The sequence below is a fragment of the Vipera berus genome, assembly GCF_964194415.1.
Source record: "Vipera berus genome assembly, chromosome: 2".
Lineage (NCBI taxonomy): Eukaryota > Metazoa > Chordata > Lepidosauria > Squamata > Viperidae > Vipera > Vipera berus.
The window spans coordinates 18,142,904-18,155,724 of record NC_138203.1 but is presented as its reverse complement, the minus strand read 5'-3'; the positions used below and the strand labels follow the sequence as shown (position 1 = coordinate 18,155,724).

The 12,821-nt window shown below is 38.3% G+C and overlaps 1 protein-coding gene across 1 annotated transcript in view; it reads left to right on the top strand.

Annotated features, from left to right (window-relative positions):
* Nucleotides 1-12,821, top strand: part of ADAMTS12 (ADAM metallopeptidase with thrombospondin type 1 motif 12) — a 169,752-nt gene that overhangs the window by 116,270 nt on the left and 40,661 nt on the right. The window contains exon 14 of the mRNA XM_081317497.1: nt 507-627. Within this exon, the coding sequence (XP_081173623.1) occupies nt 507-627 (121 nt within the window). The remainder of the gene's footprint in view (nt 1-506; nt 628-12,821) is intronic.

Here is a 12,821-nt window from a genome sequence, read left to right as displayed (position 1 = left end):
TCTGTTTAGTTCTAACAATAATACACTCATTATTTTAGATGGTGACTGTCAAACAGAGTAAGAGTTTCAGACTTCTTAATGAAGCTACAGAAACATAAATCTGGAAGGCAGTTTATAAGTTAATCATAACTTTATTTTGTATGAATTCATGTTGTGACATTGGTAATGCCTACTGAGAATAAAAGACATTCTCTTCAGGTTAACAGTTAACCCATAACTGTTATTTGGTTTGAAATAATGACTTGGCATCTGAATAATCTAGTAATTGACACAAATGTCTCAGTCATCCAGGACATGGTTGTCCCAAAGGTGATTTTCCAAATGTTCAGTTGTTTTTTGAAAAAGCACTTTTGGGACTTACGTATATGACCTCTCTGTATAAATAGGATGTAAAGTTAAGAGTAAAGTTATTTTTGATTTATATGTACTGGTAATTTATATTTTAAAGGAAAAAAATACATGTATCAATCCTTGTAACATTCTGAAAAAGGCTCTTTTTCTTTTAGACTGTTGGCTGTGATTATGAAATTAATTCCAATGCCACTGAAGATCAGTGTGGAGTTTGCTTAGGAGATGGATCTTCTTGCCAGACAGTGAAGATAACATTCAATCAGAGTGAAGGATTAGGTAAAGAAAGCTTCCGTCACACTCTCAATTTACTTTGCCCATTTCAAATATTCTGTAGAAAAGTATGAACAACCAGTCCAAGAAGAGTAAATCTTGAAAACAGCCAGAGGGAAGGTAGGAAAATATTATTTCTTTTTGTTTTTCTCCCCATTTTTCAATCAGGTACTCATATTCTTCATGAAAACCGTATCTCTGGATGTTCTAAAAAAAATTCAATTACAGGGAGTCCTTGACTTACAACCATTTGTTTAGTGAATCTTCGAAGTTACAACCACACTGAAAAAATTGACTTACAGCCAGGGCTTTTTTTGTCAAAGAACACACAGGAACAGAGTTCCGGCACCTTTTTTCGATGGAATTTCCAGAGTTGTGTTCTTTTCCTATTGTTTCCCTTCCTATCCTCGTTTGTTTTTGAAAATGTCCCGCTGGCGGTACGGTGCGAGTGGGGTCCCCTCTGGTGCTGTCTGCCTCCTCTAGGAGGAGCCATGAGGTGCCGGAGCACCACAGCCAGAACGTCGCTTGATTGGCTGGGTCGGACCATGTGGTATGGAAGCCGATGGTGGCAGTGGGAGACACATAAACATGGAGGCCATCTTTCACGAGAGGTTGAGTGAGCCTTTTGCCTTCCCTTACAGAAGGTGGGGTGTGAGGTTAAAAAGAGGCAAAGTGAGAGGAAAGAAAGGCGGTTGACGTGGAAGCTTGCCCAACAGCAAAACTTTGCTGTTTCAGTTCCCTGGGTAGTTCAAAGGGTGGGATGTCTACGAAAATCTCTTTTTAGTCTTTTATACTTTATATTCAAACTGCAGAGGGGAGGAATATGAATAAAGCCAATGTCTTGTGATTTGGAGGTATTACTATTAATAATATACATTAATTATGTATTGGCCAGAGGTAAAGGTAGACCTACAGTTGTTGTTGTTAGTTGTGAAGTCGTGTCTGACCCATCGCGACCCCATGGACAACATTCCTCCAGGCCTTCCTGTCCTCTACCATCTTCTGGAGTCCATTTAAGACCTACAGTATGAGGTTTAATCAGATCTATTTATTAAGTTGGGTTTAACTTAAAGGTAAATTAAAAGTAATCTGTTCACTGACAAAGTTTCAATTTTAATTTGTTTCAAGTCAATATCCATATTAAACTCCAAATGTAAATTTTTCCACCTTGTTTGACAACTTCTTAAAAATAATTCAATCTTTTACAAGCAACCAAATTTTGTTATATTGGGCCAATTTCATTCCACATAGAAAGCTGACATTTTCACTCATTAAAATAAATGGGTATACTAGTGGTAAATGTCCCAAAAGATTAATAAAATGCTTTCTTGTAATTTAAAGCCACACAGTGCATGGTAACATTAATAGTATTAGCTTACCTTGAACAAAATCCTAGTCTCTTAGATACACTAAAAATTGAATATTTTTTTTTCAATTACAAAGGTAAACTTTGTAGGGTAGACAAGGTGGGTTATTTATGACACTTACAGCGACCTGGGGTAATGAGATCACCTTTTGCAACCTTCCCAGACAGCTTCTGCCAACCAATGGGGGAAACCAGATTCACTTAACAATTGCAGTGATTTGTTTAATAACCATCGCAAAAATGATTGTAAAATTGGATATGACTCACTTAGTAACCACCTTGCTTAGCAATGAAGAATCTAGTCTCAATTGCAGACATAAGTCGAGGACTACCTGTACTGTACATTCTATATAAATTCATGGATCCAAAGACTACTTTGCAGTGCAGCGGTTCCAATAAAGGAGAATATTTGTATCTCAAGGTTGAAATGAGGGGTGCTTGGTGTTCTCTGAGCTTGGTTGCTTTCTTGCACACTAGCACTGATGGTGTTACTTAGTTTGGATAATGAAACATCTGCAAGAAATCAACCTAGTTTTAAGAATATCAAGGACCCCTCAGTACAGGGGTTGGCCACTTTTTCTGCCCCTGTGTGTCCCTCCAATGTCCTGGATTATATAGTTTGGTATGTAGCTTAATACTCAAAAAAAATCAACTTAATTTTGGAGGGCCATAAGAATGTCAGGAAATTTACACCCAGAAAAGCTAGGTTACCATCTTCTGCTCCATTGGAAGTGTCATCCCCTGCAAGAAACTTTGTTTGAAGAAAGATGTTTCCTGTTGAAGATAAAGATAAAGATGTTTGGATTAGTGCAAACACATGCTTCGTTTCCAGTTTTATTTTGTAAGTATCGAAGAAGAAAGTCTTTGAATCATGCTGAGATGAATACTAGCTAGAATGGACAGAAGTCATATTAGCTGAGTTGTCTCATTAGAAAAAGTCACAAACAATGGATAAGCATTCTTTTTATTTGGACTAACTAAAGGGTACTAAGTAAGGCCCTTCTCTCTTGGTATATTATTTTGACTTTCTAAAAGGAAGCAGAGGAAATAAAAAGTTGAAAAATATAAAGCAATGTTTTTAATGGTAGATTCCTAACACTATGGATCCAAAGGCATTTTATAGTTATTTTGTCTTTTCATCTTCCTCCTCCACTATGTGGATTTTCTATAGCTAGAAAAAGGGTGGAACACATGGTGGAAGAAGTGGAAAGAATTAGAGCAAAGGGCCGTACTGTTTGACCCTGTACTATTTGGTGAATTAAGCACAGTAATTGCAAAATAAATGGCTTATCTAGAAAGACCACTATTTTTGAATGCCTAGTCCAAATAGTCAAAGAAATGCATTGAACAGGGCGTTCAGACAAGTATGAATAAAATTGCAGCATCCAAATCTTATCACATTAAATGAAGTGCACTACATTAAGCAAAGCTTTACTACTGCCCCGAATTTATGCTTAGGATTTATCTTCCAAGAAGAAAAATGGGCCATAATTACTAGCTTTTTGAACTGGAGGGTCTCTGTGCCATTAATTATTTTGTCTCTTGATGAAGATTTGTCAGTTTCCCTTTGCTGGTCTATTACAATTAGATTCTTGGTTTATTTTTTTATTTTTTAAAAGGAAGATGAAATGGTCAATTATCTTCCTTCATGTCAGACTTAATTACTACCTAGACTTCAGAGGATCCCCAAACAAGTGAAGATTTGTGTGAAGGAGGGAGGGAGGGAAGCAAGGAGAGACAGAGATCAAAGGTCAGCTGAAGCGGTGCATATCTGCACACATAAACACACATTCCGTGTGTTTGTGAGAAACAGCAGATCTGATCAAATGAGCTCCACTGAAGGAATAACACATTCTATAAAGGTAGTCCTTGATTTACAACAGTTCATTGATTGACTGTTCAAAGTTATAACATCATTGAAAAAAGTGAGTTATGACTGTTATTCACACTTATGACCATCACAGCATCCCCATGGTCACATGATCAAAATTCAGACGCTTGGCAACTGACTTATATTTATGATGGTTGCAGTGTGCAGGGGTCAGCAACTAATTCATCCCTTTTGGGACCTTCTGACAAGCAAAGTCAACCTGTTTCACTTAATAATCGTTACTAATTTACCAACTGCAGTGGCAAGAAAAGTCATAAAATGGAGCAAAACTCATTTAACAAATGTTTCACCTATCAGCAGAAATTAGGGCTCAATTGTGGGCATATGTTGAGGACTAACTGCATATAGTTTACTCACAAGATTCCAGTGTGATTTGCCAGTGTCTTTCCACTGTTTTTCTTCTCAGTTTAGCCTAAGCCAGTGTTCCCCAACCTGTGGGCCAAGGCCCAGTACTGGGCTGTGGCATACTGGCTATTGGGCTGCAGGACAGGCCTGCCACTTGATCTAGTGCAGTGATGGCGAAACTTTTAGAGACTGAGTGCCCAAACTGCAAGCCAAAACCCACTTATTCATTGCAAAGTGCCAACACAGCAACAATTACCATCTTTTGTCTTAAAAGAAAAACACAATAACAAAGCTTTCAATGATGCAAACAACTTTTTACTGAAAGGTAAAAGTTTGCCTTTGGCATGCTTTTGAACAATTAACGTGATTTTTGCTGTTGTATGCATGCTGATAATTTGTCTAACTTTGGCTTATACTTTGTAAGTTTGAGAGCAACACATGCAGCACTCAGGTCATCTGTTAGTCAGTTTCTGGTGTCAGATTTGATATAATTCAAAGCTGAAAACAGCGTGCTCGCTCCGGAGGCTTGTTTTGGCTAGGAAGGGGCTTGAAAAATGGCTTTTTCCTGTGAAAATGTAGCCAAAGAGCAAGGTGCGCATGCCCACAGAAAGGGCTCCAAGTGCTCCCTCTGGCACGCATGCCATAGGGTCGCCACCACTGCTCTAGTGCCATGGCCACAGGGCGCAAAAACAAGCTGCCGCTGCACCTCAGGACATAAAAATGGGCCACCACCATGCTGCAGGGTTCGAAATGGGATGCTGCCATGCCTCGGGCTGTGAAAACCAGATGCTGCCCGCCTTGGGGCTTGAAAACGGGTTGCTACTGCCATGCTACAGGGTGAAAAAAATGGGTGCTGCAGGGTGCGGAAATGGAGCGCTGTGCTGCACAAAAATGGGATAGGGCTAGCAAGTATCACGCAAGTGCTAGTCCCGCCTCATTTGTGCCACACACATGCTCACGGGCCCATGTGTGTGCACGTGTGTAAAATGCTTCTCCCTCCACTTCCCTCCAGTCCGCCAACCAAGAAAGATTGGTGACCTCTGGCCTAAGCCTTGGAACTTCATGGAGGTCTCTCTTCCAAGCCTTGCTCAAGGATAACCAAACAGTGTTACCATCTTTTAGCTTAAATCCTAATGACAGTTTCATGGGAGCAGATTTAATATTTTCTCCCTCAAGTCATTCAAGGCAAGAAGATCTCCTCGGATGTTAAACCTTCACAAACCAAATTCTCCAATTTGTCAGCCACACGAAAAAACCCTTACTAAAAATATGCAAATGGTGGGAGATTGTAAAATGGTGGCAGAATCTGATTCTCTGTTTTCTTGGCACTGAGGCTTCTTCTGCTCAAGCAACTTTGTTTGGTACATACAGTTCACAGCCCATCCAGGAAGCCCCAGAAAAACATTTAATATTTCTTATTACCTTCTGATCATGTTTACCAAACAACAGAGCTTTCTAAAATATTGAGATGGTACATGAAAACAATAGTTGACATATTTAAAAGGGCATTTCACAGTTCATATACAAGGGAAGCAAACTGTTGCAATAACTTTTCTTCTTTAAGGGAACTGTCCTCGATATAACTGGCAGGGTAGAATCTTTTAGATTCTTGAAGTAAAGGTTTGGAAATTAACATATTTTTCTTCATTTTTTAACAAAAAATGGTTTCATTTAGGTAGGAGACAATTACATGTTTATCTACATCTGGATATCTCATTGGCTAAAGGGTTTGTCTCAATTTCTGCATAGCCTGTAAAGCAGATCATTATTATTCCATTTCATTACAGCATAGAAATGGAGTCTTTAGTTGAAAATATTTTACATCTATCATAATTTGCTGGTGCACTGAGCTGCAGACTTAGACATGTTTGGTTGCTAGTAAGTCTCAGGAGATTTCAGATTTTGGCTTCAGCCCATTTTTGTAACCTTATTGCCTTCCCTGCCAAAATGTTGTGAAATCTGGGTGACACAACAAAACAAATTTCACTGAAGTAATTTGCTATGCTTGACCAGGACTAGCTTGGGAAGGCAAATGCATGTATATTTTATTATGGTCTGGCAGGATTATGTAAATGCTTTAGTGGAAAGTTGTAGATAAAGCCCTAAATGGCATGGGCCCGGATTATCTGAGGGAGCACCTGCTGCCAGCGTCAATTTCCCATCATCCTGTGCGCTCCCACAGGGAGGGCCTCCTCAGGGTACCACCGGTCAAGGATTGCCGATGGGCGATCCCCAGGGGGAGGGCGTTCTCTGTGGGCGCGCCTGCCCTATGGAATCAACTGCCAACGGAACTCTGGACTGCCCCCGACCTTCGTTCATTTCGCCAGGACCTAAAAACCTGGCTCTTTGAGCTATCTGGTCTGGACTGAGGGGTTTTAATGTTTTTAAATTGTGATATTAATTTTTGGGGCTAGACTTAATTTAATTTAATTTTAATTTTATATTGTATTGTTTTTAAATTTTGCCTTGTAAACTGCCCTGAGTCCTTCGGGAGTAGGGTGGTATATAAACCAAATAGATAGATAGATAGATAGATAGATAGATAGATAGATAGATAGATAGATAGATAGATAGATAGATAGATAGATAGATAGATAGATGATAGCTGTAGAGCAATGGTTTATTTGTTATCACGTTTCATTAGAATTAAAATGTGCGCTCCCACAGAGAGGGCCTCCTCAGGGTGCCACTGGTCAGAGAATGTCGGCTGGTGACCCCCAGGGGGAGAGCATTCTTGGTGGGTGTGCCAATCCTTTGGAACCGCTTACCAGCTGAAATCCGGATGGCCCCCGACCTTCGCTCCTTCCGGCATGATCTAAAAACTTATCTATTCCAACAAGCCGGCCTGGCCTGATGGATTTGGGTTTTACAATTTTCTCACTCTGTTGCTTTATTGTATTCTTACTTTATTGCTTCTCCGGGAGAAGGGCGGTATATAAAACAAATAAATAAATAAAATAAATAAATAATAAGGATATTCTTCGGGCTTTTGAGTGAAGTGCTTGATGTCTGTTACATGCTTTATTGCAATATCAGTTCAGATTAGCCATAAAAATAGTTAACTACATCTAATGGCTTGTATTCTTAAAGATATTTTCAATCTCTTATTGCAGCAGGCAGTGGTCCCATCATGTTTTAAGACGGCCATTATTTTGCCAGTGCCAAAAAAGTCCACAATTATGGGTCTCAATGATTACCGTCTGGTTGCACTGACATCTATCATTATGAAATGCTTTGAGAGGCTGATAAAGGACATTATTGTATCTAGCATCCCGAAAGCATTTGACCTGCTTCAGTTTGCTTACCGACCAAATTGCTCTATGGAGGATGCTATTCCATTTTCCATCTGAGCTTGGGGCACTTAGAGGGAAAAAATACTCATGTGCGTTTGTTGTTTGTTGACCTCAGTTCGGCATTTAATACAATAATTCCCCAGCCTCTAGTAGACAAACTAGGCTTAAACATTTCTTTGTGCAACTGGATTCTGATTTGAAGTTACAACAGTATTGACAAAAATGACTTACCATCGTTTTTCACACTTATGACCATAGTCACACGATCAAATTTTGGATGCTTGGCAATTGGCATATATTTATAACAATTGAAGTGTCCTGGGGTCATGCAATCACCTTTTGTCACCTTCTGACAAGAAAAATCAATGGGGAGGCCAGATTCACTTAACAACCGTGTTACTAACTTAACAGCTGCAGTGATTCATTTAACAACTGTGGCAAGAAAGGTATAAAATGGGGCAAAACTCACTAAACAACTGCTTCACTTATCAAAAGAAATTTTGGACTCTGTTGTGGTTGTAGGTTTAGGACTACCTGTATTAAATTTGGCATCAAGTCCCTAAACTTGCCTGTGATATTAAATGAGATTAATGACGTCACCCCATCCAAGAAGTATGTATTTTTTTTTATTGAAAAGTTTTACAGTACATTTTATCTTTAACAATCCCCCCTCCCCCCACCCCTACCTAACCCTCCCTATCCCTCCCCCCCATTCCCCCTCCCCCCCCACTTCCCAGAGCTAAGTACAAGGTATAAAAACAAAGAACAATCATAAACATCCATATGCTAAAAACAATAAACTATTAACTCTATCGCCCTCTAGCTCATATAAAATGACTACAAGCAATACTAATGTTACATAGAAAAAAAAAGAAAAAAAAAGAAAAAAGAAAAGGAAACTTATTCAAATGCTAAATGAAACTTTTTAGTCCCATATTTGTTCTGAATATAATCAATCCACTTTTTCCACTCCATAGTATAACGTTCTTGCGAATGATCTTTCAAGTAAGCCGAAATCTTTGCCATTTCCGCCAGGTCAGAAACCTTTAGAGTCCATTCTTCTATAGTCGGCAGTTCCTCCTTTTTCCAATATTGACCTATTAATAGTCTTGCTGCTGTAATTAAATTCAACATCAACTTAATGTCCACAACAGTAGCGTCTGTTATTATGCCCAGCAAAAACAATTGCGGACAAAACTTTATCCTTTGCTTAAAGATCTTCTGCATATTCCACCAAATTTTTATCCAAAAAGCCTTAACCTTTTTGCAGGTCCACCATATATGAAAATACGTTGCATCTTCACCACCACATCTCCAACATTTAGGTTGATAATTCGGATACATACTTGCAAGCTTTTTAGGATCTAAATGCCATCTATAAAACATTTTATAAAAGTTCTCTCTTAGGTTTTGGGCTTGCGTGAATTTTACGTTCCTCACCCAGATCTTTTCCCAAGTATCCATTGTAATAACTTCTTGGATATTCTGGGCCCATTTTATCATACAGTCTTTAACAAGTTCTGTTTCTGAGTCAATATCTATCAATGCGAGATAAATCCGTTTAATATGTGCTGGACCCTGATTTCTAATTTGCTTTATCAAATTTTCATCAGTCATTGAGAAACCAATTTTCTGGTCTTCTTTCCACCTGGCACGTAATTGAGTATATTGGAACCAAGTTTGAACAATCTTCTCATCTCGCAAGAGATTGTACGGCTTCAAACACCAGACGTTCCTTTCCAAACTTAAGATCTCCTTATACGTAGTCCCATCATGTTTGAAGCCTACATTTATGTTTTCTATTGCATGTTTCGGGATTGCCCACAACGGCATCTTGCAGTCTAACTTATGTCTATACTTCTTCCAAACTCTCACCAATGCCTGTCTTAAAATATGCACTTTAAATACATTATCTACCTTCTTATCATACAACAAATATGCATGCCAGACAAATAACAAGTCGTGGCCCTCAAGATTTAATAATCTCCCTTGTGTCAAATTAATCCAATCACTTATTCCTGACAACGCAGCAGCTTCATAATATAATTTAAGATTAGGCATTTTAAGACCACCTCTTTCACGAGTATCCTGCATAATCTTAAGTTTAATTCATGGCCTTTTCCCTGCCCACACAAATTTATTGATACCCCGTTGCCATTCTTCCAAATTAGAATCTTTTTTAAGAATCGGTATCATTTGGAATAAAAATAAAAATTTAGGCAGGACATTCATTTTCACTGCTGCAATTCTTCCCAGTAAAGACAATTGCAATTTTTCCCAACTCTCCAATTCTTTTTGAATTTTTCCCCATAACTTTTCATAATTATTTTTATATAACTTTGCATTTGAGGGTGACAGATACACCCCCAAATATTTAACCCTTTTAACAATCTCAAATCCAGTTAATCCTTCTAAAAGGGCCTTTTGCGGTATTGTCATATTTTTGGCCAAAATTTTTGTTTTTTGTACCTTAACCTTAAATCCAGAAACCTTCCCATATTGCATTATTATCTCCATCAGGTCCACAACAGAGCTTTCTGGCTGAGTCACCGTAACAACCAGATCGTCTGCAAACGCCCTCAATCTATAATCCTGATCTCTAATTTGAATACCCTTAATTTTTTCTGAATTCCGTATTTTTATCAATAATATCTCCAATGTTAAAACAAATAATAAAGGTGATAACGGACACCCTTGTCTTGTGCCCTTCTCAGTATTGCATACTTCAGTCAGACTATTGTTAACTATTATTCGGGCAGTTTGTTTTTGATATAATGCCCTAATTGGTTGTAAAAATTTATCCCCAAAATTCATTTTATCTAAAACTTTCATCAAAAATTGCCAATTCAATTGATCAAAAGCTTTTTCAGCATCTAAGAAAATTAGCGCCGCAGGGATCTGGTTGTTCCTTTCCAAAAACTCCACCACATCAACTATATGCCTCACATTATTTTTCATTTGTCTACCACTAATAAACCCGGTTTGATCCCCATGAATCGTCTGTTGCAAAACCCTCATCAATCTATTAGCTAATACCTTAGCAAATATCTTGTAGTCTGTATTTAAAAGTGATATTGGTCTGTAGTTTTTTACTTGAGTAGCATCTTGATCTTCCTTCGGAATCAAAGAAATAAAAGCAGTTCTCCAAGACGGAGGCACCTTTCCCCCCTTCTGAATTGTCTGAAACAATTCCCTTAATGGCTTTATCAGCTCCAATTGTAGATGTTTGTAGTAGACCGCCGTCAGACCATCCGTACCTGGCGCTTTATCTAACTTCAATTCCTTAATTGCTATAAAAATTTCTTCTTCTGTTATCAATTGATTAATCTCCTCCTTTTGTTCCTTCTGTAAGAACCGGGATGCTAGCATTCTTCAAATATACATCAATATCTGTTTCATTAATCTTCTCCTTAACATATAGTTTAGAATAAAAATCCACAAAGGCTTCCTTGATAAGATCCTGTTGAAACACAACCTTTCCTTTGTATTCAATTTTATCTATGTTAGAGGCCCTTTGTTTTTTCCTTAACCTGTAGGCTAGCCACCTACCTGGTTTATTGGCATTGCAAAAAGTGTTATGCCTAGCAAACCGTAAGTTAGTTGCCACCTGATCAGCCATCAACTTATCAAATTGTCCTCTTAACAAGTTAATAACCTCTTTAATCTTCACATCCGATGGATTCAAAATTAGGGCCTTTTCTTTTTCCCTAATTTCATTCTCCAGTTCTTTCCTCCTAATTTCCATATTACATCTGTATTTATTATTCATATATATTAACACCCCTCTCATAAAAGCTTTGCTAGCATCCCAAACCATGTCCATAGAAGTATCCTTGTTCATATTAATTTCAAAAAAGTCTTTCATCTGCTTTTTACATTCTTCCACATTTCTCTGATTTCTAAACAAATTCTCATTTACGCGCCAGGAGCGCCTATCTCTATTGTCCTTATTGATCTCTAACCAGACTGGACTATGATCAGATATAGTTCTTGCACAGATCTTTATCTTCTTAATCCTAGAACAAAAATCATTAGTCAGTAATATAAAATCAATCCTAGAAAAAGATTGGTGTCTATCAGAAAAAAAAGTATAATCCTTTTCATGTAAATGCGTTTCACGCCAAATGTCTCGTAATTCCAGATCATCCTTCATTTCAAAAAAAGATTTAGGCAGTCTAGCATGACTCGGGGCATGTTTAAAAAAACCCAATTTGTCCAGCTGTACATCCAAGACACCATTCCAATCTCCCATAAAAATAAAAGATTTATAATCCAACTGGGTAATCTTTGTATGTAGTGAACTATAAAGGTCAGCTTGTTGTTGATTTGGAGCATACAGTCCAACTAAAAGCGTTTTTTTGCCTTCTAACAGCAAATCTATCATAACATATCTTCCTTGCTTATCTACTTCAATTAGTTCCGCTGTCAGAGTATTCTTAACATAAATAACCACTCCATTTTTCTTATTCATTGCAGAAGCAATAAATTGCGTACCCAACCTTGAATTCAACAAGTACTTTTGGTCCATAACCCTAATATGCGTTTCTTGCAAGCAAATAACGTCAGTCTTAAATTGTTTTAAATATTGAAAAACTTTCTTTCTCTTCTGTGGTGAATTTAATCCATTAACATTCCAGGTTAGGAACTTAGTCACCATTCTTGGCATCCCGAAGCTTCTGGAGCACGTCTGCCAGGACCCCTGTAACTTCCTTAGGCCGCGCCCCTCCCACAGCTTCACTGTAAGTACGCTTTGGAGGTTCCATAACTTTCTGCTGATCTTGTTCTTGCTCTTGTCTCACTCGTCTTAAAGCGGCACGCGTCATCCTCTGCTCTCCAGCAGCTGCCGATGAAACTGTAATTTGATCCCCTCCAGCACCATTCTCCTCTGTCTGTGTTCCATCAGCATCTTGAGGCTTTCCCTCACCATATCCCTTTACAGCTTCCAGAAGTGATAGAGGGGTTGCTTTTAAAACTTTGCTGTAAAAATCACGTGCCTGAGTCACTGTAACCAGATGGTATCTTTTACCTTCATGCATCACCACCATGCCCACTGGAATCTCCCATCTAAACTTGATGTCACATTTCTTAAGTTCCTGTGCTAGGAAGGCAAAATCTTTCCTTCTCCTTAAAATCTTTGGAGGAATCTCTTTTAAAACCAAAACTTCTTGCTCAGCAACCACAAACTTAGTATCATAAGCAACTTGAATAACTTCATCCCTAATTGCTCTCTTTGTAAAGTAAACAACCACATCTCTAGGTAACTTCCTCTGCCTTGCAATCCAGGAGTTCACACGAAAGATTTTAT